This window comes from Odocoileus virginianus, chromosome 1 (assembly GCF_023699985.2).
Source record: "Odocoileus virginianus isolate 20LAN1187 ecotype Illinois chromosome 1, Ovbor_1.2, whole genome shotgun sequence".
Classification (NCBI taxonomy): Eukaryota; Metazoa; Chordata; class Mammalia; order Artiodactyla; family Cervidae; genus Odocoileus; species Odocoileus virginianus.
The window spans coordinates 81,597,634-81,625,434 of NC_069674.1; the positions used below are offsets into that span (position 1 = coordinate 81,597,634).

The window sequence follows — 27,801 nt, forward strand, 5'->3', positions numbered from 1 at the left end:
TAGGTCAAGACCCTGCACTGAGCACAGACAAGATGTACAGGCGACAAGATCAAGAGCTCGCTGTCAGATATATTAAAAACTGATAAACAGAGAAGAAAAAAAAGCAAATAATTAAAATACATTGTGAAACATAAAAAAGTGTAGAAAGTATATGGTAGTTTGATGCTGAGAATTTGCAAAGCTAACCTGTGACCTTGCCCTTGATATGCAATGCTAGTATGTAAAATTGTCAGCCAAAGTGGACTTTCTGGCATAAATGCAAATTTTGAGAATCTAAAAGGTACTTGAAATTTAATTCCATCCATTAATAGCCAATAAAAATTTTAGCTTCTCCAAAAAATTGCCTTCAGAATTGAAGTATATGCAAAAGATTTATTCATGAATTTGAACTTTCATGAAACACCCAATATTTTGTACTGAGCCTCTGACATTCTTAAGTATTGTTCTCACAGAGGAAATTCATAAAATTGTTTTTTTCACTTTAACCCAACCATTTCCTTTTAGCATATTGCTCTCCAGGTTCTATTTATATGTACAAGTTCCAGACCTGGGCTCCCAGATTCCAAAAACTTTCACACCATTTCTTAAAATTAATTAATTTTTTATTGAAGGATAATTGCTTTACAGAATTTTGCTGTTTTCTGTCAAACCCCAACATGAATCAGCCATAGGTCTACATATACCCCTCCCTTCTGAAGCTCCCTCCCAGCTCCCTCTCCATCCCACCCCTCTAGGTTGTCACAGGGCCCTGGTCCGAGTTCCCTGAGCCACACAGCAAATTCCCACTGGCTGTCTATTTTACACATGGTGATGTAAGTGTCCATAGAGTCTAAGGAAGCAGATTATTGTGGCCTTAGTGTTCCTCAAATAATTCAGGTAGGTTCAGCCATAGCCTGGAAAGAACTGCCAGTCTTGCAGGCAACACAGACCATCCATGGAAAAATGACGTATTGCTTGAGTCATTTATTTAAAGTCTAAAAGAGTGGGAGCAACAGGGTCATTGCCCACAGTGACAGACATGTTTTGCTAAGAGGGGATTGGATAGGGACAATGAGCTCTTTGAAGTATTAGTCACTCAGTCGTGTCCGATAATTTGCGACCCCATGGACTGTAGCCAGCCAGGTTCCTCTGTCCATGGAATTCTCTAGGCAAGAATACTGGAGTGGGCTGCCATTTCCTTCTCCAGGGGATCTTCCCGACCCAGGGAGTGAACACAGGTCTCCTGCATTTCGGGCAGATTCTTTACCGTCTGCGCCACCAGGGAAGCCCAATGCGCTCTTTGGGAAATGCAAAAACTGTCATACTCAAATTCTGACAGAACAGAAAAGCTTCAAATGCCATTGTTTAATGATAAAAATAAATATTAGAAGTATGATCTTGATAACATTGTTTAGTTTTATCTCTTTACTAAAATGAAAAAAAAAAGCCCTCTCCCCTCACCTTGCCTTTCCCCTCCTTCCCAAAAACAACATTGTGATTTCTGGCCTGAGATGCTAGGATGCTGTGGCCCCTGATGCTTGCGGGTGAGATATTCCGATAGCAGAAGTGGTCTTGCAGGTTACCCACATGTGCAAGGGTAGCAAGCTAGGTCTCTATAGGTGTTCTTTTCTTCCTTTAGGCAAGGAGTTTGTAAAAGGCTGATATATCCATCTGCATAACAGAAATCAAAGAAGTTAAATGTGATTTATTTCATAAAATCTCACTGCACAGGTACCCTTGTAGGAATGTGGACACCTGAAAGTCAGGCATATCTCAACACTCTAACTATTGTAAACAAACTACAGCAAGAATAAAAATATATCTATTCTGGGACTTCCCTGGTGGAGCAGTGGGTGGGAATCTACCTGTCAATGCAGGGGACATGGGTTCAATCCCTGGTCTGGGGAGATTCCACAAGCTGTGAGCAACTAAGCCCCTGCCCACAACTACTGAAGTCTGTGTGCCAAGAGCCTGCAAACCGCAACAAGAGGAGGCCCTGCAATCATAAGTCTACACACCACAGACAGACAGTAGCCCCTACGAGCCGCAACTAGAGACAGCCTGCACACAGCAACAAAGACTCAGCACAGACAGAAATTTAAATAAATAAATAATGGCAATTGTGTCATTAAAAAAATAAAGCATTAAAAAGAAACTACACCTATGCTGGCACACCTGGCCCTTCAGGCTCAGTTCCTGACTTCCTAGCCCCATCCCGGTGGTGGCCACCACCCACCGCTCCCAACCCAGCACCTGAAACTGACCAGGAGTCACTTCCGACACAGCCTTCTGGGACGTTTCCACAGCCAGCCTGCGCACAGATTTCCTCCAGCGTCCATCTGACAAGTCGGTACTCAGTTCTCCAAGAAACTTCTTTAACCCTCAGAGCACTTCTTCCCAAGAGAAGTGCTGGCGTTGTTCAGTTCCCCAAAATCTTGTGTAATGGCACCCACACATTACTAACCTTATTTCCTGTCTCCTTAAACCGTGAGCTCCTTACCACTGTGCTCCTAATATCCACCCCATAGGCACTTAAGAAAATTGTTAGGTGAAGAAACACAAAACAGAACTTTCTTTTCATGCAAGAGAACAGGTGGCCTTGAAGAGCATGAAGTGAAGGAAACCAACATTATTTTTTTGCGATATTCTATCTGATAAGCATTGTCCTAAATATTATAATATCTAGTGTTCAAGTAAGCCAGTGAAGTAGCTATTGAAATTCCATAAGGCCCAATAAGGAAATAAAGACTTAGAGACCATCAGTTACTTGCCCAAAGAATGACATATGTAACAAACAGCCAGCCAGGAGAGAAACCCAGGGTTTTTGGCTGGAGAACCTTGATGCTTCTCCACAGAACAACCGACAATCAATAAGAGGGAAAACATTTAAATTGAGCTGCCTAGTACAGAAAGCAAAAATGTTCCATTTCCAATTCAAAGGTCACTTTTCCTTATGACCAAAATTGGCTCTTTTGAAAGAGTCCTGGTGAAAACATTTCATCATGTATCTTTGCCTCTTGCACACATCAGTAAGCATTCCTGCTTTTCTCTTTGCTATCCTGATTCCTCCCAGCGCCAAGAGGAGAGGTCTTTGACCTTGGTGTTATAAGTTCCAAGTAGGACAAAGGACTACAGTTACAGATGGTGCTCCTGAAAATCTCCTGTCTAATCTCTTTCCTAAGATCAACAGATCTTTTGCTGTTTTCACTTAACAGACATTCTTAGTGAGGACTTCCCGTGTGCAAGATGCTGACTGGAGTGTTGTTACAGCCTACAGGATACTTTTGGAGTTTTCAAGAGTTCAGGTAAGTGAAAGTCCTTTACAGGCTTTCCAAGTCAGAGGGCTCTTCCTCGCTCTAGCGATCAACTGGCTTAAAATACTGGGTTTCTATGACTCCAGGTTCTGTGGATTGACTGGGCATGGCGGGTGGGTCTCGTCTCACGAGGATGCAGTTGGGTGCTAGCGGGGGCTAGTCATCTAAAGGCTTGAATGGGTTGAAGTCTGTGGTACCCCCCTCAGGCGGCTGCCACTTGATAACGGCTGGGCCCTGCTGAGTCCAGTCACGTGGCCTGCCTACGTATCTTGGGCTGCTTCCTACGGCACGCTGGCTAGGTGCTGAGACGGAAAGGCAGTCGTAGTTCAAGCTCTGATCCTCAGCTTACAACACTCCCAAGCTCCATTTTGTCACAGGGCTCCCAGAGGAAGCAGGCCAGTGCTTCCTGCCTTCATGCACTCTCTGCCTTGCTCAGCCAGCTCCAACCACAACATCCTTCCATGTGTATTTCATTTTCTCCTCCAGAGGACCTTCCTGACCCAGGAATCGAACCCACATCTCCTGCATTGGCAGGCAGGTTCTTTACCACTGAGCCACATGGGAAACCCCCAGGTGTACTTCAAATGCTTTTAAGCAGAGGCTGAAAGTCTCTACTGAACTGAGAGTAGAGGCGGGAATTCCTCCACCCGAAATGCTGGTCCTTCATCCCCAGGGCCTGTCTTCTCCACTCACGCCACTTCTTGCGTAACTCATTTTTCATTTTAGCCCACATAATGAGCACTTGAAGAGCAGCAGATCTTTAAGTTTCACCATATGATTCTATCTTTAACGTTCTGTTGTTAAATAATCATAGACCCACAGCACGTTGCAGACGCTGTAGAGTCCCGTGTACCCCTCATCCAGCCTCCTAAATGACAGCAGGTAACGACTCCAACAGGGCTTCCCTGGTGGCCCAGAAATAAAGAATCTGCTCGCAATGCAGAAGTGCCAGGTTCAACCCCTGGGTCAGGAAGATCCCCTGGAGAACATAAAATCAAACCCAGGACGGTGATATTGCTATCATACTGTTATGGGGTTACTCTCACTTCATAAAGATACTTTTTCTTTTACAAAATTATGGACACAAGTCCTAAAAGGCTTCCCCCTTTATTTGGTAAAGTAGGTAAAGCTGGGTCACAGGTCTTATAGTAACGATGGGCTTCCCTCCTTATTTTTTATGTAAAATTATATGGCCTTACTACATAAGACTACTCAATGTAGTCTTAAATTTTTTCAGATCTTAATTTTTGATAAATCACTTTTCAGATCTTAATTTTTGATAAAACAAAACTAACAGATAGGAAGGTACATACTGGATTTTAAAAAAAATTAGCAGAAGACCAGACACTTACTGAACCTTACTGAGTATATACTAAGGACACTGTCAGATGAAAGAACAAAATGATGCAAAGACACAATCCTTTCCTAAAAAGGTTCATAAACACTTCTTCTTACTGAGACCTGGGAACAAATGGCTGCTGTGTGCATCAGGAAACAGAAACACATTTTGGCCTAAATTCAGTTCATTCTGGTGAACAAAAAAATCATCATCATTGTTTAAAGTTGGACAGAGCTGGGTAATCCCAGGATGGAACCAAGAAAATAAAACAGCCGATTTCAAGCAAACAGCACACAGTGGGACCCATCTGTGTTTAGTTAGTAACCAGGGGCCACACTTTAAAAAACCTTCTACTATGATGTCACCTTCAAGCCATATGAACAAACTGTCTTCCTCCTAAAGAGCTGTTCACCTCCATCCATGTCACAGCGTTTTCCTAGGCAGTTTCTTCCCCTCCTTCCACTGTTCATGTCTAGACTCTGGATATTTCTCATAGCCACCCATTCTTCTCTCTTCTCACTAGCCCAACTCAGAGCCTCATTACCCTTCTTTTTAAAAAGTAAAATAAAAGCATCATGTTTAGCTTCCCTGATCTGAGGTTTCTATTAGTTTCTCAATGCTACTGTAACCAATTAACACAACTTTGGTGGCTTAAAATTAGGGAAAACAGTGTGAAGGTTTCTCAAAGATATAAAAATGGTGGTTAAGAATCCACCTTCCAATGCAAGGGACGTGGTTTCGATCCTGGTCGAGGAACAGAGATCCCACATGCCTCGGAGCAACTCAGCCGGTGCACCACAACTAGAGAAAGCCTGAGCATCACGACAAAGAGCCTGCATGCCACAACGAAGACCCAGCGCAGCCAAAGAAACATTTTTAATTAAAACTAGAACTACCACATGATACAGCAGTTCCACTTCTGGGTGTGTACCTGAAAGAAACAAAATCAGCACTGCATGTTTACTGTCACATTACTCACCATAGCCAAAATATAGAGACAACATAAGTATCCATCAAAGGACGACTGGATAAAGAAAACACAGTAAATACTTACAGTGGAATATTGTTCAGTCATAAGAAGGAAATCCTGCCATTTGTGGCAACACAGATGAACCTGGAGGGCATTATGCTACGTAAAGAAGCCAGGGAGACAAAGACATTTTCTGGTAGAATCCTTAGGGTTTTCTAGATGTGTATACTATCATATCATCTGCAAAGACAATCTAACTTCTTCCTTTCTGATGTGGATGCCTTTTATTTATTTTCTTGCCAGATAACTCTGGCTAGAATGCCCAGTACTGTTGACTAGGAGTCAAGAGTGGTGACTCTTATCTCGTTCCTGATCTTAGAGAAAAAGCTTTCAATCTTTCACCAATGAGTATGATGTTAGCTGTAGGCTTACGACATACGGCCTTTATTCTGTTAAGGTATATTCCCTCTATGGCTTCCCTGGTGGCGCAGTAGTAAAGAATCCGCCTGGATTGCAGGAGACATGGGAGATGCAGGTTCAATCCATGGCTCAGGAAGATGCCCTGGAGGAGGAAATGGCAACCCATTCCAGTATTCTTGCCTGGAAAATCCCATGGACAGAGGAGCCTGGCAGGCTACAGTCTATGGGGTCGCAGACTCAGACACAACTTAGTGACTGAACAACATATTCCGTCTATAAACAACTTCTTGAAATTTTTTATTATGAAAGGATGTATTTTCTCAAATTCTTTTCTTCATCTCTTATCTGGTTTTTATTTTCCATTTTATTAATATTATTTAATAGAATTAATTTATTACTAAACTATTGATTTGCCTATGTTGAACTATCCTTGAATTCTAGGGATAAACCCCCTTGATCATGCTGTATGATCCCTATAATGTGCTGTTAAATTCAGTTTGCAAGTATTCTGTCAAGAATTTTTGCACCTATATTGATCACACATATTCATCTGTAGTTTTCTTGTAATGTTTTTGACTTTTTAATCAAGACAATGCTGGCCTCGTAAAATGACTTTGGAAGTGTTCCCTCCTCCTCCATTTTTTGAAAGAGTTTGAGAAAGATTGGTGTTATTCTTTAAATGTTTGGTAGAATTCACCAAAGCCATCTGGTTCCGAGCCTTTCTTTGTTGGGAGGTTTTGGTTTACTGACTTAATCTCTTTACTCATTATCGGTCTATTCAGATTTTCGATTTCTGATTCAGTCTTGATATGGTGTATGTTTCTAAGAATTTATCAGTTTATCCTAAGGTTATTAAACTTGTTGGTGTATAACTGTTGATAGTAATCTCTTATGAAGCTTTCTATTTCTGTGGTATCAGCTGTAATTTCTCCTCTTTCATTTCCAATTTATTTCACTCCTGTTTTTATTTCTAGCTCAAGTTTTGTCAACATTGTCACCCTTTGGTGGTATCATGTTTTCTTGATTTTTCATGTCCCTTGAAGTTTGCATTGCACTCTTCCCATCTGAAGTAATATTCACCTTCTCCTGTCTTTATTACCTGGTTCAGGAGAGAAGTATCTTCCATCAGCCCTGCCAGTGATTCTGAGGCTTTCTGACTTCCTCTGATTACACCTCATCCACATTTCTTGCTCCCTCTTGTGGCAGAACCCTTAGGCTTATCTGCCTTCTCTTGATCAGCAGGGCAGCCGACCAAGTACTGGCTGTCGTCCTCCTGTTTTGCCAAAGGCAGCACTAAAGCTCAAGTTTGCGGTTTCTCCCTAGTCGGTAGATTTGGCTCAGCTGTCTGTGTGTGCTCACCAGTCACCAGCCAGCCAGATCCTGTTCTTGCCACTGCTGTCGGGAGCACGCAGGGACCTGGCCACAGGGTCAGGGGCTATTTGTGGGTGAGGTATCCTGAGCACTTATGGCTAAGAGGGTAAAGAATCCGCCTGCAATGCAGGAGACCTGGGTTTGATCCTTGGGTCAAGAAGATCCCCTGGAGGAGGAAATGGCAACCCACTCCAGAATTCTTCCCAGGAGGATCCCATGAACATAAGAGCCTGGCAGGCTACAGCCCATGGGGTTGCAATGAGTAGGGCACGACTGAGTGACTAAGCACAGCACAGCATATGCTGAGCACCGCAGGAGAGGCATCCCTGCAGCCTGAGGACAAGCCTCTTGAGTGCGGTCAGCTGGACCCCTGTGCCTTCGATGACCTCTGAGGGGGCTACCTGCCATCTCCACCTCTCCCTGCCTCCCAGTCATGCAGTCCATGTTTCAGGACCCTGGATGTGGGGAGAAACAAATGAGCTTTTGTGGCAGCCTCCCGCATGGACTGGGAAGCCACGTGTCACCCACCAGCTCTCACTTGCCCTGAGAGCAAGTGCAGGATGAGATCTCTCTGGCCCTGAGCTGTGTCCTCTGGGGGCGGGGTGGTGCAAGTCAAGGGAAGCTGCACCTCGCGCGCTCTCAGCGCATCCAAACTCACAGTTTCGGGCTCCAAAGGTGGGCTGAGACTTCTCTTCTGGAAGCCCGGACTTCTCAAAGGCTCTCTGGTCTGTGGGTGACTGTTTTAGACAGGGTTTTCCAGGGGCTACTGGACCAAGGCTGGGGAGGGGGGTGCGGGCTGCTCGCGCCAGTTCACGGGCTATTTCAGGGTCCAGCCAGAGCCCAAGTCTGTGTCCCTGTTAGTCGCCTTGTGGGGAAGCAGGACTCCTCTCAGGTCCCCCTGGCACAGGGCGCTGGAGGCCACAGCTCCCTGACGGTGCTTCTGTTCGTGGTTCAATGCCAAACTACTCTTGCTGAGGGCAAAACAAAGATGTCTTATTCTGCCACAAGGCTGATGTCACTGTCCAAGGGTTTGTTGTTTTAATCTGCATTTCTTTGAGACAGTGCACTTTCTTTCTCCTGAATTTCTTCCTTGGGAATTTCTGGACCATGTTCTCTTTCCATTTTTCCTTGGAGGTGATGGCATTTTTGTTCCTTTTAAAATTCTTCGTGTTTTCAGGATACCAATCGTTCATAATAAATACGGCAAATATTGCTCCCAGCTTGTGCCTTTCAGTCATGTTTATAGTGCTTTTTGGCTTGTCTTTTCGTAGTCAGAGCACCATTTCCTGATTGTATTTAAACTTATGGCACATTTTAATCATCTGCCACCAGAAGGATCAATTTGGAAGAGATCAGTTTACAGGGAAAAGTGATTCAATATCAAAACAGAAGAAGAATTTTATTGTTCAAAGTGCAAAAAGGAACTTCTTGGTGGTCCAGTGGCTAAGACTCCGTGCTCCCAAGACAAAGGGGCCTGGGTTTGATCCCTGGTCTGAGAACTGGATCCCACATGCTGTAAGTAAGAGTGTGAATGCCGCGAACAGAGATCCCACATGCTGCAGTGAGGATCAAAGATCCCATATGCTGCAACTGAGACCCAGCGCAGCCAAATACATACAAATATTTTTCAAAAGTACAAAAAGATGAAAATTCTGTAAAAGCCCTTTATAAGAACAATGCAACAGTCAACATACATGACAGTATATGCTTCACAGCTGTCCATCCTCTGCCCCATTTCAGCCCCTACAATCCTGTATTGATCTATGTGACTAGTCTGAGAGTCAGCATAATGTGAAAATACAAGAATCAGCAGGATCAAGTTCAAGAAGAACAAAGCCATATGGCTTTGTAGAACCCAATGTGAAAAGACATGTACAACAGGAATTAATACACGGTTTAACCATTCTTACAAAATTAATGGGAGTTTTTAAAGAATTCCTTTTGTTTAAGTGCAGAAATGATCTTCAATAGTCCAAGTGAGAGACTGACAGACTTACAGGCACTTCAGACAAGATGACTCCAGTCATATAAAAGTTTACTTTTATTATAGGCACTATATGCAAACATTCAGTACTTTTTGCTACTTCTATAATCTTTTAGGTCGTCAGTTACAGTCCGAATAAGAAAATATAAACAAAAATTTATACACTTTATTAACAAAATCTACTTTGAATGATTCTATAACCTTTCTCATGCCATCAAACCCATTGTTTTACGCCCATCAATGATGCTTCTTTCTGTTCTTTCAATTATAAAGTCTCTGAAGACCCAGAGTGGGATGGATCTTCCATTGCGGCAGGAAATGTTGAATAAGTAACTCTACATAGTTTCTCTGGTAAGTGTTTGCTTTTTAATTTTGATTAAATGCCACACTTTAACACAAATACTATAAGACACTATTTAACAGCTTACACGGTCACGGCTCACTAGCGCTTTGTTCCGGCCTGGACGCTGACCATGGTGAAATAGAGGCCTTTCTGCGCCAGCAGCTGCTGGTGCGTGCCGTGCTCCTTGATTCTGCCATTCTGAAACACCACGATCATGTCCGCGTTCTGGATGGTGGACAGGCGGTGAGCGATCACGATGCAGGTGCGGCCTTCTCGGGCTTTGTCCAGGGCTTCTTGGACAACCTGTTCAATGATCACACAAATTACCTCTGGTCAGGATAATCCTCCCCCTTGAATTCCTCCTTCATAACAAGCCTCACCGTTCATGTATCCAATGATAAGTGCTCCTTTAACGGTGTCAGTGGAATATAATACATATTTTACAAAGCAAGGGATCTGTTATATTGGAAGATACCGAATCCTAGTTTGGGTTAGTTCTCAGGTAGGGGCTATCTCCAAGTTGTGACTATAAATACAGCCCCTGTGATCATTTAAAAGCATTCAGCAGTGGGCTTAGCCATGCAGCATCCTTCTAGTCTAGCAATACAGTTAAGTCAGGAAGCCTAGGCACGGGCCAAACACAGCTTCTTTGAATTTTGGTATTTTTAAAATTAAAAAATAATTCTCAGTACAACATTATAAAATAACTGTATTCCAATAAAAGATTTAAAGAAAAAATCTCAGAATGAGTTATCATTCAGATACCTGAATACTCAACTTTTTCTCAAACTAAAAACAATAGCTAGTATTTACCTTACAGAACAGCCAGGTTTAAACATTTTTCTGTGCTTCCACTTTTTTATATAGTTGTTGAGGAGATGCTATCAGGAGAGATGGGACCATGCCTCCTGAATGCAGCTTCTTGGATCAATACAAAATGATCCAGGGCTATTTTTTGGAGCACACGTGCTATAAAACTAATCTGCCTCATTTCATCTTAGTTCTCTTGAATGACAGCTACAGAAAGTGTTTAAATTCCACTGAGAGTAACAAAATTTGTTATCAACCTGTATTTTCTTCTCTACTGTGGAAGACAGTAGCATAAATTTAAACCGTCTAAGGACAGCTGCTTCAAGTGTGAACGAGTCCAATTTAAATTCTCACCTTTTCGCTTTCCGTGTCCAGAGCCGAGGTAGCTTCGTCCAGAAGCAAGATGTGCGGCTGTCTGACGAGGGCGCGGGCTATGGCGATGCGCTGCTTCTGGCCGCCAGAGAGCTGAGTCCCCTTGTCCCCGACTCTGGTGCTGTATTTCTGTAAACAGGCTTTTGTTATTATGAAAAGCAGAGCTGATAAAGGTGTGAGAAAGAGTCTGCTTGCAGAAAACAGGATAACCACTTCCATATACACAAAAACGTTGAGGTTCAGAAGCTAAGAATGGGTTGATGAGTTTAACAGCAAAAACATAGCTCTAAATGGCAGGATTAATTTCTCTTCTTGAAAACAGACACTTGTGTCTTAAAAATTATGTGTTAGTGTGGACAAATTAACCTGAGGAAGACTATTCTTGTAATGTCAGGCTCTTCAAGCCTTCTGGTTTCATTATATTTGGGACAGAGAATGGTCAGAGGAAGGAAATTTGATTTTAACAGGCTATGCATAATATGATTGAAGCTTGTTTTATTTCTAACCAGTAGGTGATGCTCTCTGCATTATATCAAAAAGTGAGGAAGGGAAGATTCTTAGAATGCTAACCTTTTGCTGTCTGTTTTTATAAGACTATTTCCAAAGCTTCAACAATTTTAATGGATGCTAAGAAATTCTATTTTGGTATCTAACTTGAAAAGCTAAAATTTCCTGATTTACTTTTGCTTTTAGAATTCTCCTAAAATTTTTCATATATTGTTTCCCACAGCAGATAATTAAATATTAAATATGATGATAAGGACTGGAATTAATAGGGTAAATAAGTGAGAGGAGAAATGCAATGTATAACCTAGAAAACAACATTATCTTTTTCCATTTCTCAGACCCTTGCCAGGCTGAAATTTTGTAAACTGTGGGCTCTGATTCTGACATCCAGAGTTTGATTTTAAATCACGTCCTACCTCCTACTCTGCTGGTGAGAATGTAAGCTGCTGTAGCCATTATGGAAAACAGTACGAAAATTCCTCAGAAAACTAAAAATAGAATTAGCATGTGATCTAGCAATCCCACTCCTGGGCACACATCCAGACAAAACTCTAACTAAAAAGATACGCGCACCCCTATGTTCATAGTAGCACTATTCACAATAGCAAGACATGGACCCAATCTAAATATTCACTGGCAGATGAATAGTTAACAAAGATGTGGTACATACATACAATGGAATATCATTCAGCCATAAAAAAGAATGAAATAATACCACTTGGACTTCCCTTGTGGCTCAGCTGATAGAGAATCCGCCTGCAGTGAAATAATACCACTTGCAGCAACGTGGATGCAACTAGAGATTATCATACTAAGTGAAGTAAGTCACAAAGAGAAAGACAAATATCACATGGTATCACTTATATGTGCAACCTAAACCATGACACCAATGAACTCAGCTGTGAAGCAGAAACAGGCTCGCGGACACAGAGAACAGACTTGCGGCAGCCAAGGGAGAGAGGCGGGGAGGATGGAGTGGGGGCTGGGTGGAGCGGAAGTCACTACTATACACAGGGTGGATGCCCAATAAAGTCCTACTGCTGGACACAGAGCATCCTGTAAAAACCATAATGAAAAAGAGCATTAAAAAAGAACATGTACATATACAGGTAACTGAATAACCGCTGTATGGCAGAACTTAACACAACACTGTAAATCAACTGTACTTCAAGTAAAACAAACTCATGTTCTATGCAGGGCTGCCTGTTCTTGCTTGCTATTTCTAGCAACCCAAATTCTGTGGCACTCAACAGAGAGCTCTCCACCTGCAGAGGCTGTGAGCGAGCTTGGGGGAGGTTTGGTCAGACGGTTGCAACAGGCCCACCCCAGAGCTGCAGCCCCTGGGGAGCCGATGCACTGAAGTGAGTCCCACGCAGGTGACAGATCCCACTGAGGCAGGTAAACGCAGGACTGTAAACCCTGAGAGAAGGAAACTAGAGCAGCCCCGCTGCAGGAGGAGGTAAATCCTAGCATGAACTGCAAAGGTGAAGAAGTAGGTCCTGGGACAGAAAGTAGGACGTAACGGGCTTTGCCTTTTCCTTCCACATGTAGATACTGAGGAAAAGAATTCTAATGTGTACAGGTGTGTTCTGTGGACAGAGCCCAGGAACATGGGTCCCTGTGGCAGACAAAGTGAGAGGCAGCAAGATACATTTCATAAGCTGGATGATAATCCCTCTCAGTATTTGCCTTTGTTAACCCCTAGCCCACCGGTTCTCTAACTGTACCTGCATCAGTTATCACCTGGGGTATTAGAACAGAGACTCCTAGACCCCAGCTCCAAGTTTCTGGTTCAGCAGGTCTGGGGTAGGGTCTGAAAACCTGCATCTCTCACAAGATCCCAGGTGACACTGAGGTGCTGGCCCATGCCCAGACTAACTGACCTCATCATTAGTGAAGGGGACTAAAGTTATACATTGAATGTTCCAGCCTTGGGAAGGGCCAATTATCCACAGATGGGCTAGAAGGTTAAAGGAGGGGAGAGAGGGGACACTGCTTCTTCCTGGGGGGCTGTGATATGTGGAGACGGCAGTGATCCAGAGAAGAGCCTCAAGAAAAGGCCGTCTAGGGAGTGGGCTAGGACCATAGGGCACTGTCATCTTTCCCCACGAGGAGAGGACCTTTTCTGCCGGATTGAAGTTGAGCTTTGTTTTCAGGGGGCAATTCCTTATAATAAAGAACATAACTTGTGATAATGGGGGGCATTAGATAAGACAGATCTAGTGTATATGTGTTGTCGTGTCTGAGTCTTGCGCCCCTGTCGACTGTAGCCCGCCAGGCTCCTTTATCCATGGGATTTTTCCAGGCAAGAATACTGGAGTGGGTTGCCATTTCCTACTCCATACAGTCTGCTGCTGCTGCTAAGTTACTTCAGTCATGTCCGACTCTGTGCGATCCCATAGACAGCCCACCAGGGTCCCCTGTCCCTGGGATTCTCCAGGCAAGAACACTGGACTGGGTTGCCATTTCCTTCTCCAGGCAGTCTAGATGAACTTAAAATATAGGACCTCAGTGGCTTAAGAGAGGGTAAGAGGCTCCACTTCTCTAACTTCCTAGGAGGGATTCAGAGGGCATCAAAGGGACAACAGCCCAGGGCAGGCTTCAGTATCAGTCCTACAAGCGGAGCGTGGGGCCCACGGAATGTGCAATGGTGAGAGACGACACCATACCACGGACACCCCAATAACTCACCGTGCTCAGAGCCTTTTTTCTGAATGGGTCCAGCCTGGCCTGGCCTGACTCCACAGAAAGAGGCTCGAGGCTTAGGGGAGAGCGGCAAGGAGGCGGAGGGAGGAGGCTGGGAGAGAAATGACGGGGGAGGCTCACGCCTGCTTCTGTGGGCCCCATGCCCTGATGTGGACGGAAAGGCCCCCCAGATGTGTACTTTTTAGTCAGACTGCTCACAGGGAGTCAGGCAGGTGATTGGGTGAACATGACATGGATGGGGATGGGGAGTGTCGGGTAAACACAACATAGATGGGGATAGGGAGTGTCAGGTAAACATGACATGGATGGGGATGGGGAGTGTCATATAAACATGACATGGATGGGGATGGGGAGTGTCAGGTAAACATGACATGGATGGGGATGGGGAGTGTCATATAAACATGACATGGATGGGGATGGGGAGTGTCGGGTAAACATGACATGGATGGGGATGGGGAGTGTCATATAAACATGACATGGATGGGGATGGGGAGTGTCATATAAACATGACACGGATGGGGATGGGGAGTGTCATCTAAACATGAGATAGATGGGGGTGGGGAGTGTCATATAAACATGAGATAGATGGGGGTGGGGAGTGTCATATAAACATGACATGGATGGGGATGGGGAGTGTCATATAAACATGACATAGATGGGGATGGGGAGTGTCATATAAACATGACATGGATGGGGATGGGGAGTGTCATATAAACATGACATAGATAGGGATGGGGAGTGTCGGGTAAACACGACATGGATGGGGAGTGTCATATAAACATGACATGGATGGGGATGGGGAGTGTCATATAAACATGACATGGATGGGGATAGGGAGTGTCAGGTAAACACGACACAGATGGGGATGCGGAGTGTCGGGTAAACATGACACGGATGGGGATGGGGAGTGTCGGGTAAACATGACACGGATGGGGATGGGGAGTGTCAGGTAAACATGACACGGACGGGGATGGGGAGTGTTGGGTAAACACAACATAGGATGGGAAGATGCCTGTCCACAGCAGGGGTGTGTTTTGGCTGCTCATTTCTCTTCACCTTTGGGATCCAGCGCTTTACAAATCACAACCACAGGCTCCCAGGCACCGCATCTGGTGAGAGACTTAACGTCTGGCAGCATCTCGATGAACAGGTGGATGTTGGCCTCCTTGGCCGCACGCTCAGTCTCCTCCTGGGACACGACGCGGCTGTTGTCTCCATAGGCAATGTTCTCGCCGATGCTGCAGTCAAATAGAATGGGCTCCTGGGACACGATGCCCATGTGTGCTCGCAGCCACTGGACATTCAGGTGCTTTATTTCCTTGCCATCGATTAACTGAAAACAGGAGATCATGGATCAGCCTCAGAACCAGAACATTTTTGAATTTAGCAAAATTAATATTGTTATTTCCTATGTTAAGACTGCCAAGTTGTTATGAGACTTTTGTTGTTGCTTTCAGTTTGGATCATCAAGGTTAACTGAATCAGGTTATAATTGCATGCTCTGGGGAACCATCATGTTTCTTCTATTTTAACTCTGGCTTCTGATATATGCATCTGGTAGGCAGAATAATTGCTGTCCCTTAGACTGCAAGATCAAATTAGTCAATCTTAAGGGAAATCAACCCTGAATCAACCCCCACTGCCACTGGAAGAACTGATGCTGAAGATGAAGCTCCAGTATTTTGATCATCTGATGTTAAGAACCGACTCACTGGAAAAGTCCCTGATGCTCGGAAAGATTGAGGGCAAGAGGAGAAGGGGGTGACAGAGGACAAGATGTTGGATGACATCACCGATGCAATGGACATGAACTTGGGCAAACTTCGGGAGATGGTAAGGACAGGGAGGCCTGGCATGCTGCAGTCCATGGGGTCGCAAAGTCAGACACAACTCGGGGACTGGACAACAGCAACAAGGCATAATGATGCCCATCTCCTCCATCCAAGGTATCCACGTCCTAATTCATGAAGCCTGCCAATGTTATTCACACGCAGAGCGACAATTACGATGGAAGGTTGCTCATCAGCTGACCTCAAGATGAGGAGCTTATCTTGGATGATCCACGTGGACCCAAGATAATCATGAGGGTCCTTAATTGTGCGGGGGTGGAGGGCAGGAGAGTGGGGGTCACAGCGAAGCAACATGAGGAGGAGTCGATCAGTCATTGCTGGCTTTGAAGATGGAGGAAGGGGCCATGAGCCAGGAAAGATAAGCATGCAGATTCTCCCTAAGGGCCTCCAGAAGGCGCACAGCCCCGCCGACACAATGAGGTTCACTTCAGACATCTGACTTCCAGAATCTATAAGATAGATCTGTGGTGTGTGACTCCCCTAAGTTGGCTGTAATTTGTTGTAGCAGCTACCAGAAACTAATAACACATATTCCATTTCTGGAATGTATTCTGGTACTATTATTTTTTTTAATAGGATGACTTTTTCATTTTAGTTTTCTGGCCGTACCATGTGGCACACAGGATCCCAGTTCAACTGGAGTCTTCACCACTGGACCAGCCAGGGAAGTCCCCCATCCTTACTGCTATGTATTGATTTTTCACAGGAAAAGTAGCCACGATTTGACTGTAAATAAGTAACTGCTATGACCACATAACAGGCCTGGAGGTCACATTTCTGATCTGACCTGTTAGTTAGGATCAGGTTTTTGAGGACTCAAATGAAACAGAAGTGAGCGTGGGAGGGTGCCGCTCTCTCTCTAAATAGCTGTTGATCTTAGGAAAGTGAGTTAGTATCTCAGTTTCTTTGCATGTAAAATGGGAATGATTATAATCCCTAAACTCCAGAATTGAGGATTAAGTGACGTCAGTATGGACCCCACTGAGCACAGTGCTAGGCACAGAGTATGTGAAGGACTGTCTGTGGTTTGGAACAGTGTCTGTGTGATGTCCTTGGAACCACAGCAGATGGATAGATGTCTGAGGGGATAAAAGGATGGACAGGCATCTACAGCTTACCTAAAGGAGCAGGAGGGAGAGCCCGGCCTTTCTCTAGGAACCTGGGTCCCCTTGGATCACCCTGCAGAAGCCTGGGGCGTGCCCATTACAGCCTTGCAGATAAAAACCCTTCCTCTCTAATGGAGACGTATCTGCCGCAAAGATCTACTTTGCAAGAGAATTCTGGCATTCAAGTGAGAACTGCCATAACCACTGAAGAAGACATCAGTGACTCAGCTTCGAGCTTTTCTAATACTGATGATTATATCCCGAGCTATAAATATACTCTGAATCCCATGAGCCTGACTGCACGCCTCTGGGAGACAGCTGGCCAAGGACAGGGAACATATGGGCTTTGCTGCAGGAAGATGGCTTCTATTTGTGAAACTAGCAGGTGTAAAGATGGATGGAAAACACAGCCATGACCTTACTAGTACCAAGCCCAGTTGCCACGGAGACTATTCCAAGCATCTATGCTCTAGGCTTCCTCATGGTGTTGAGTGAAAGTGGCAAGTAGAGGCTGAAGAGAGGAAGGAAAAGCCACACGAGGATGATTAAAAGCCGTATAGCAGGTCACGTTAGACGGGACACTGTGTACTGGAGAAATGGATAACTGAGGAAAGAAAAAAATAAAATTTTGTTCCAGAATTATACCCCTAGGGGGCTTCCCTGGTGGCTCAGATGGTAAAGAATCTGCCTGCAATGCAGGAGACCCAGGTTCAATCTCTGGGTTGGGAAGATCCCCTGGAGAATGGCAACCCACTCCAGTATCCTTGCCTGGAGAATTCCATGGACAGAGAAGCCTGGGGACTACAGTCCCCGGGGTTGCAAAGAGTCGGACACAGCTGAGCAACTAACACATACACACATGCGTGCGCACGCACACACACACACACACCGCTAGGGGAAAAAAAAGACACTGTTAACTAATATAATCTGATGAATATGACTGATCCCTGCAAGCTTCAATGAGTCTTTCCATCAGACATATAATAAGATGCTTAGAGCTCCTCATCCCCACACTATACACAGCTACTGCTAACTATTTAAAACTTTTGTTTCCTAAAGGATCCTTTCTTGAGGGAAAATATGTTTAAAAGTCCAAATGTAAAAAGATCAATGCACATCTTCTTTGGCTGAGGCACGGGTGGTGGTCTGAGGAAGACCAAGGAAATCCAGTGAGTCTGTGAACACTGCTCAAAAGATACTGGCCTAAATGAAAATCTCAAGTAACACGCTGGCAGTAACAATGAAAGGCTAAATTAAATGATGAGCTATCCCTATTCTAGACTTAAATCTACTGCCTGATTTCAGGAGCACAATCAAATGTTACATATGTATCATTCTCCTGTATTTACTCCGAAATAATCATTTTAGATAAGTTATTGAGCACTGATTATATTATAGGTCCTGTGATTAAGTATGCCTCATGCACTCTCTCATTTCATCTTGACAAAACTTGCAAGACAGGTGTGACTTTAATACCCATTTTACTGATGAGGACATGAGCAGAGTTCAGTCACTTGTGCAAGGTCACATTCTTAAGTGACTGAGGGAGCTCAAATCTGCACACTACAGGTTAGATTTTGGCTACACAATGGTTGAGAATTGAAAAATACTTTCTGTCTTCTTTCAAAAGAACAATGTGTCCATCTTAGCCCAGGTACCCAGTGGGTAGCAGCCAGACGACAGGCTTCTAGCTGTGTCCTAAGAGGGAGAGAGGACATTGATGGTGGTGTGTAGGATGGGCAAGGGGAGAAAGGAAAGGTCAGGGGAAGACTCAAGACTCCAGGGAGTCTCAGTGAAGTTAATGAATGTAAGCTTCAAGGACCCTCATCTGCAGGCAAATGCTGGGAGTTAAACAATGTCCTGGGTGAGGGGAGGCCAGGCTTTTCTGGGTAAGCCTTTAGGATAACTTACCTAAAAAGGAGAGGGATCAGCATCCTTAAGGCTTTAATATTTTGTTGTGAATTTTTTTCATTAGAAGTAAATATTTACTCTTGTGACTAATTCTGTGTTCCTAACTTCAGACTCTTTCAAGTATAGTCCCTGAAACTGTATCACTTTCAGGCCCCACAAAACTCAGAACCTCTACTCTCTGAACAATCCCATAGCTTCATTTTCTAAGACTTGCCACAATGTGACCTGAAACTTGCAAAGTTACCAGTTCAGTGGTTCTCAAAGTCTGGTTGGCATCAGAATCATCTGGGAAAGTTTAAAAACTGAAAAGGCCGGGTCCTAATCTTTGTGAGTGAGCCAGGGTGGCTGCATCCTTTGTGAGCTCTCCAGGCCATTCGGACCCACGCCAGTCTGAGAACCACCGCTCAGGTCAATGTTGCCCAGTATGACTTCAGGCTTGCTGATGGTCACGAGGATTTCCTGACCTCAGGGTCAACTCCTTGCTTCAGTTCTTACAATCAAATGATGCTCCAGTCCCCAGACTCATTTTTTTTTTCATGGCAGTAAGAACTAATCGCTAATAGCCTATTAGCTTAGTCTTTTTCAAGATCACTAACTGATGTTCATAAACAGAACTTGGCACATTGACTAGCCTTTATTGTGGGCACTTCCACTAAGAAGTCTGGCTGTGGTGGAGCACGTGGCGGTATCTCAAAGCTCCAGTGCGAACACACAGGAGCAGATCATCATCTTCCTCCAACAGACGAGGGCGCTTTGTTTCTGATCCGAGCATCATCACTGTTGTCCTGAAAGGGTTATTCTCCTATGCACTCAGCATTCATTTCCAAATCCTTCTGTGTCTGTCCTCTCACCTATCAAGGGACTGGTGGACTAAAATCTATTTCCTAGGCTCCCTTCTGGTGCCAGAAGTAACTGAGCTTCTATCAGTGAGATGCCCAGTGCAAAACCTGGAAAACAGAAGCTGTGGTAAACTATCACACGTGTTCCAGCAGAGAGGAGCTTTTGCAACAGCCAGATTCTGTTCTTGTGTCTTTAGGTTCGGAGCAGCTGTGACATGGGCATAAGTTCCGGCAACTTCCTGGCCACAGGATCCCAGCTGCGGTGCTGTGATTTCAATGCTGGGAGCGCTGACTTTGACTTCCACTCTTCCAATGATTATGTTAGCACTGAATCCCCCTCATTAAACATGCAGCTGCTTGAAATATCCACAGCACTTGGTTTCCTACACTGAACCATAACTGATCTGGTTAATGTCTTTAATTTTGCTCTGCTGTGTTAATGTATGTGGAGAATAACCATTTATTTCTTTACGTTCTTGTGGTCTGATTATTTTACTGTTTACCATTATTGCTGCTTTCAACTCCAACACTTTGTTATTACCAAGAGTTTTTCCCACTGCAGTGACTATGAGTGCAGTTGGGGGGTGGCAGGAATGAAAGTTTTTGCCTTTCCTAACTGGGGTTAAAATGAAACAAGTTTGAGAGTCATTATTCTAATTAAATCTGCTATTTCAGCCAACTTATGCTGCATGCATGCATGATTTTTGCTTTTGTTGTGTCCGACTCTCTGTGACCCCGTGGACAGTAGCCTGCCAGGCTGCTCTGTCCATGGGGATTCTCCAGGCAAGAATGCTGGAGTGGGTTGCCATGCCCTCCTCCAGGGGATCCTCCCGATCCATGGATTGAACTCATGTCTCCTGAGTCTCCTACATTGGCAGGTGGGTTCTTTACCCACCTGGGAAGCCCAACTTATGCTACATTAGGAACAAATCACTCATCAGCCACAGCTCACATGATCTCTCATCAAACAACATCTTGATTGCACACCCTTATAGCCTTATGCCTCTAGTTCTAGTTTTCCCTTAAGAATCAACTCTAGATCTATCATCTGTTTAAAAAAAAATTTTGGCCACGCTGGGTGGCATGTGGGATCTTAGTTCCCCCACGAGGGATCACACCCACGTTCCCTACATTGGAAGCATGGAGTCTTAACCAATGGACCACTGGAGGAGTCCCAAAGTCTGTCTTCTTTAAGTCATGGAGGGATATGCCCTATCTCTTCAGCTAAAATCTTTAAGCATCCCCTATAACTCATTAGAGATTAACATATAACATGCTGCTGAATAAATGTCTCTTAAGGACCACGACCACTGTCAGAGTCAACATTTCCTCCTCTGACGGCTTCATTCGTCAGGAAGGTCTTCACTGAGTTCTCTGTCCAAACTTCAATCATGAAACTGAAGCATGAAGTCAGAATTCACAGAAAATATGTCATAAGGTAGTGAAAATAAGGAACCGGGCTTAGAAGAACAAAGCGTACATAACTGTCACAGAATAGACTCACTAAAGGCACAACTGTCTCTGGATACAGTAAGAAATATTTATGATCACTGCGATCACTGTGAGGAAGTGAAAAGAGCCCTCACCTACATGTAGAAAATTCTATTTCCAGTCCATCATTAATGCGAGTAGGACCCACAAGGAGCTGGTGGGCATCGGTCTCACTGCACAAAGCAGGTGTCCGTCCTGGCTGGGCAGCGCCCAGGCCATTCCAGTTGGTGAATATTTTGGATGTCACCCCTGAGTATAACCAATAACTCAAGGCCTACATAATGGAAATGTTTCGCTATAAATTTCACTCCTTCCTAATTTGATTCTTTTCTAGTCCCCATTACAGTCATTTAAAAATTCACTATTTGGGGGAGTTCCCTGGCGGTCCAGTGGTTACAACTTTGTAATTTCACTGCAGTGGCCCAGGTTCCATCCCTGGTCAGGGAACTAAGATCCCACAGCTGCACAGTGTGACCAGAAAATAACAATAAAAAATGTCCCTACTCCTTTCACAACTCCTATCTCGTTCCCAGTACCTAGGATAGTCCCTGACAAGCACTCATTGACAGTTTACTGAATGTCCCATGAATAAATCTGACCCTTCACTTACCCTTCTAGTTTAGAAGGAAAAGAGAATCCTTCTATGTTCTTTATCTGTTTCCCAAATTTGTTGATACCGCTTTTTATTTTTTTTTTCTTAGAAGGTGTCTGAATTTCCTTTCTCCATCCATGGTTTTATCCCATCTTCAGCCATAAAAACCATTCACGGGTCCCCACGATAAATGCCTTCCCTGGGCTCTGCCCCGTCTTACTTTCCTTCCTTCTCCTCTGATCTGCACTAGTCTACACACACTTCGTCTCCACATCCCTCCCAACCACACCTCGGCCATGCTGAACACTTTTCTCCCAGCACCACTTCCCTGAGAAGACTGTGAAATGTCAGAAGCAGCCCATTAATTGCCAAGTCCTCCCATGTCTTTTCAGTCTTCATCTTACCCCGTCTCTCCATGGCATCTGTCACTGGTGACCACCTTCTCCTTGCCATCCCTGGCTTCCATCTTGTTTCTCTCAGCACCCCTCCTCTGCCTTTCAGGATTTCCACCCCCCCCCCAAGATCCTCTCATGTAAACTGAGACCAAGGGAAGGGGGACGGCAGGCAAAAAGGCTGCTTGCAGAGGAGGGGAGGGTGGTAGAGCTGAGGGGAAGGTTGGACAAATTGGCTGGAACAGTGGACACAGCTCTGAGACTGTATCAAAGAGGTCAGACTTTAAGTGGAATCATTGTTGAAAGGTTTGTAAAGCCATGGCTTGTAGTCGAGAATTAAATACATCTAGGCATTAAGAAGATGAAAAATCTGGAATGAGCTGAACAAGAAAGGATGCACAGAAGGACCTAGAGATTATACTAAATGAAGTAATTCAGACAGAGAAAGGCAAATATCATATGCTATCACTCATGTGGAATCTAATTTTTTAAAATTATATGAATGAACTTTACAAAACAGAAAGAAGACTCTCAGATTTCAAAAACACACTTATGGTTACCAAAGGGGAAACATGTTGGAGAAAGATAAATTAGGAGCTTGGGATTAGCACACACAACCCTCTCTATATAAAACAGATAACGGACAAGGACCTACTGTTGAGGGAACGCTACTCAATATTGTGTAACAAGCTGTATGGGTGAAGAACTGGAAAAAGAGTGGATATATGTATAACTGAATTGCTTTGTCGTACACCTGAAACTAACACAACATTGTAAATCAACTACACTCCACAAAAAAATAAAGAAAACAGTGTGCTCACCACTGTGCCAGCCAAGGGGTCATAGAACCGCTCCAGGAGCTGGACGACCGTGCTCTTCCCGCAGCCGCTGCTGCCCACCAGGGCCAGCGTCTGGCCCTTCTTCACCTCCAGGCTCAGCCCCCGAAGCACTGGGATGTCTGGTCGAGTGGGGTAGTTGAACACGACTTCATTAAATGCCACATTTCCTTCCATTGTATTCTAAAATCAGGACAATAACAGTACATTTGATTGTTGCAATCCTGAAAACTGACTTTAGAGCCAACCCTCTGGACTGCCAGGTATCAGAAGGCAGCGATCTTGGATTCCAACCAAGCTTCAGTTGAAACTGCTAGAAAGTAATACAGATCTAAAAGGGGCAGTGTTTCCACAGCATGTCTCATTAACACAATACAAATGTGATAACCCAAAGCTATAAAACAATAACCTACACATAATAAAACCTGATTCGCAGGATTTGTGTATAAAATGGGCAGTATTCCTATGTCCCTGTGGCTTTGCTATGTAAAAGTACTAGATGTTAACATGTATCAATATTAAATCAGCATTTATTAAAATGAACCCATGATCAAGAAAGTTTCATATTACTAACAGCAAGTAAAAGCACAGCTTTTATTAAACTTCCATGTAGAATACATTCATTCATCAGTTAGGAGCAGATCACAGAATCAAAACATGAAACTGACCGGCTTTAGGCCTTCTGTGCTGTAGGTGTCGATCAGAGGAATTTTTTCAATGATATTGATGACGTGGGCCGCTGACACCTTGGCCTTGGCATAGTCAGGAGCAAATGAACTGACCTGTCCCACAGCCATGGCACCAAAGACAATAGCTGAGAACACTCTGCCAACAACAAAGACAAAACGTGTCAAGAGTTAACAACTGCAGTGCCAAAAGCGTGACATGTCTACAACCTGAGAGCGCTGCTTTGACGAATCACAACACGTTAGTAAAAAAATAAAACAACCGCTTCCTTATAAGTTCATATCAGTGTGGCTACCTGATTGCAAAATCACCCCATGTTTCATCTCTCTCTGGGTTTTCGCCTTCATATAATGTGACCTTGCAGCTTCTCCATGGAAGAAGTGGCATTTGTCTTCTTACCCTTGGAATCTGGGTTGGCCTTGGGACTTGCTTTGGACAACAGGATGTGGTGGAAGTGACTGTTTCCAGCTCCAAGCCTATGATTCAGGGGGCCGTGCGAGCTCCTGTCTCTCTCATTCTGCACAACCACAACCCCGGCTGGCCTGCTGCAGGACAAGGCACAGACAGAAGAGTGTTGTGTGGGCCCCAGCCAATCAGCCCACTGCTCACTGCACACACGCGTGAGCCCAGCTGAGATCTACTCTGCCTAGCCCAGATCAGCACAACTGCCTGGCTGACACAGAGACTTAAGCACCAAGAACAAATGTCCACTACTGTACCTTCCTGGGGGCTAGTGGGTGGCTGTTTTGCAGCGGTATCTGTGGCCATCGATAATAGACACAGGCAGTTTTGCTGGAATTGGATCAGAGTCTTAGAAAACCCATGAGCCATGCAGCAAACAAGAGAGTTCCTTAAACAGCCAGATAATGTGCTGCTCTCAAGATGCACTGAGTTCTTTTTGGTTTTTTTTTGGCCATGCTGCAGCTTCTGAGATCTTAGTTCCCCCCAGGGATCAAACCCAGGCCCCAGTACTGAAAGCAACCGAGTCCTAACCACTGGACCACCAAGGAAGGCCCTGCATCACCATTCTTAATCTACAACATGAGAATCATAGCAGCTTCAGGTTGGGAACGACTTCACAGGATGTCAAGCCCAGCTCTCCAAGTTTGTGCCAGGGTGCACACCCCAAGCCAGCTCCCACCCTTTGTTTTAGGAAGGAGGAAGTTTGCTGGAGGAAGTCTTTTGTTAAAAAGTTCCCTTTCAAATCAAAGAGAAATGTACATCCTTTTGCCTAATACTGCCCTTCAAAGAACTGGAATATTATTTAAAAAGCCCTTTGCATCTTTGGTAACTCCTTTCACTCCCAACATTCCAGCTGCCCTTCTCTGGACACATTGATCAAAATGTCCTTTTAAACAGTGGGCCTAGAACCGATACAACAAGATCCTGGGGATCTTCCCAGGATAATACTGTGAGTCCATCAGGTCCGTTTCTTTGGGCTCTATGCCTGAGCTCACGGAGCACACGGTGCTGTTTCTAAACACCTCTGAACAAATCACTCAGATGGTTCATGTGGTCTTATCTAGACCTGTGGGATCTTTTTCAAACATAGCTCTTCAGACAGGTCTCCCCTATCTCCGACTCAGAAGACTGATTTTCCGAATCTAACAATCCAAGAGTCTGCAACTTCCATCAGCTGAATACCTTAACCTCAGAGTAAAGCACTAATTTGGATTCTCTGGTGACTCAGATGGTAAAGAGTCTGCCTGAAATTTGGGAGACCTGAGTTCAATCACTGGGTCCAGAAGATCCCGTGGAGAAGGAAATGGCAACCCACTCCAATATTCTTGCCTGGAAAATCCCATGGACAGAGAAGCCTGGTGGGCTACAGTGCATAGGATCGCAAAGAGTCGGACACAACTAAGCGACTACACTTTCATTTTCAAAGCAATAACTATCAAATAATTATCTAATCAAAGCACCAATACCAGTGATGCCTGAATACAGTCTTTTGGTCATAGTCATAAAGAGCACCTGCATATCATCTGTCAGATAGATGTTGAGTGGAAATTCTACAATCTTATGTTGGGGTCATCCAGAGAAACCTGGAATGCATGCACAAATCGATGTCTAAATAGGATGTAAATATTATACTGACACATACTTCCAAGTTTCAATGATGCTGGTTTAAATGTAAAACTGTGTCACCACTGATTATGGTATGCTATCAAAGGGCAGCTCAGACATCACCAAATCAAGAAACTCAGAAAAATTACACTCACTTTTCACTACCAAACCACATATTTTAGTTTAACTGTATATTCAGTATTTTAGGAAGAAGTCCAGGCCTGCCTTCTGACTCAGGTACAGTCCTCTGCATTTCATGGTGATGAGCCAGATATTCTCAGAGCTTTCCTTTTTCATTCCTCAATTTATCCAACTCTTACCTTCTAATTCCTTTTCTCTTACCTAGCAAAGCAAATGTATCCTAAAATATTCCAGGGCTCTCAGAACTCAGTGCGCCACATCTATTCTTTAGCTGCCCTGTTCAGAATCTTGTCAAAGGAACCAGCTACTTGACTCTGGGTGAGGTTTCTTCCCAAACACCCAGGCCTGCTGGAAACCCCTTGTTGAATCACAACCCCACCTAGCCATGGATTTGAGAAGGTCAAATGTGTGAGTCAGCACTGGGGAGAAGGGCAGATACCAATTCCCCAAATGAAATGGGATGCTTTCAGAGTAACACATGGAGACTCAGAGGCAAAACGCCAACTTCTGAATCACCAAAATCTCTTCATGAAGCTTCACAGTAAGGCTTCCTATCCAGGCATGAAGCACATGCACCTTGGTTTCATTTCTAGAGCCCGACTGTCAACAGCCCATACTTACAAGAGAACATCCTGAAACTCCATGATGGCCTGAGCCACCAAGTAGGCACCAAACCGGAAACAGCCAGCATAGGAGAAATACATCATTGCCTGGGTGATGGAAAATGTAATTCCAAAGACATGTGCTTTCCTCAAAGAGTTTCTGAAAAGAAGACATTCTGACATGTACTTGACTTTCATTTCTCAGTCCTTAAAACATAATCATTGATGCGTTAGCAGTAGGGGATGGTAGCGTAGCAGACAAAGTGGGTTTCATTTCCAAAACACTAAGTTTGGTCCTCACATCTCCACTTCAACAGAGAACTAACCACACCTCGAACTGTTGAGGTCAAGTAAAATAAGCCAAGGACAAGAAGAACAGTTTGTTAGGGGTTAATGCACTCCTTCCCTTCCCCCCACCCGTGGACATGTAACATTATGTACTCTACACTGAACAAATGCTCAGCACGTGTTGACCCAACACCCATAAGCTGCAGGGACGTGAAGGGCCACGCAGAGGTGCCAGGTGTGTCCTTGTCCTTGGGGACCCAGGAGTTGACTTGGATTATTCATGCAGTGCAAGATTACCTTATAACATGTTACAGCAAGAAAGGAGGCAGCACTAACCCTCTAGGGGGTTTGGGGAAGGTGCCAGCAGGGAGTTAACAGTGTGGTTTTGAGCCGCAGGGAACTGGGTGACGCGGGCGCAGACTGCTGAGCGGGCCTGTTCCAAGCAGGGCAGCTCAGCTTCTGTTTCGAGTACTAGGATTTAAACAATTCTTTTCCTGTAAAAAGGCTCTACTATAAGACCCAAATCTGCTCCTTTCATCGTATAAGGAACAAGAGAGTCAAAGAGGTCGAGCCTGCTTGTATCCACGTGACTTTTTAGAGCACTCACCATGAGTTCATTAAAGGACAAAGGGTCTGCACTGGAGACAGGTAAAGAGAAAAAGGAAGGGAGGGTGTCCTCAGGAAGCACCACCCCCTCAAGCCTCACAGACGCCCCAAATTTCATGTTCCACAAAGAAGTCATTCCAGCAGGATCATGCGGTAGGGTCATCACACAAACACAGGGTCAGAGGCATTCTCAATATCCTCGCTCCCTCCTCCGCCCTCAGATACCTGCTCTCATAGGATCTACCTCAGAGACATTCTTGCCTTAGGTCAGGTCCTGT

At 44.5% G+C, this 27,801-nt stretch overlaps 1 protein-coding gene and 1 long non-coding RNA gene across 2 annotated transcripts in view; one reads left to right on the forward strand and one right to left on the reverse strand.

Annotated features, from left to right (window-relative positions):
* The first annotated feature begins 3,029 nt into the window (after positions 1-3,029).
* LOC139035971 (uncharacterized) lies at positions 3,030-20,296 on the forward strand. The gene is made up of 3 exons (XR_011488633.1): positions 3,030-3,284; positions 9,651-9,728; positions 20,019-20,296. It is a non-coding gene; the product is annotated as an uncharacterized lncRNA (long non-coding RNA).
* The window catches only part of ABCB1 (ATP binding cassette subfamily B member 1), a 104,428-nt gene continuing 85,670 nt past the window's right edge, over positions 9,044-27,801 (reverse strand). Inside the window, exons 23-28 of the mRNA XM_070470159.1 lie at positions 26,649-26,789; positions 23,801-23,957; positions 23,118-23,315; positions 15,242-15,448; positions 10,885-11,031; positions 9,044-10,023 (exon numbers count right to left, since the gene is read on the reverse strand). Coding sequence (XP_070326260.1) covers positions 9,820-10,023; positions 10,885-11,031; positions 15,242-15,448; positions 23,118-23,315; positions 23,801-23,957; positions 26,649-26,789 — 1,054 coding nt within the window. The 3' untranslated portion in view covers positions 9,044-9,819. The remainder of the gene's footprint in view (positions 10,024-10,884; positions 11,032-15,241; positions 15,449-23,117; positions 23,316-23,800; positions 23,958-26,648; positions 26,790-27,801) is intronic.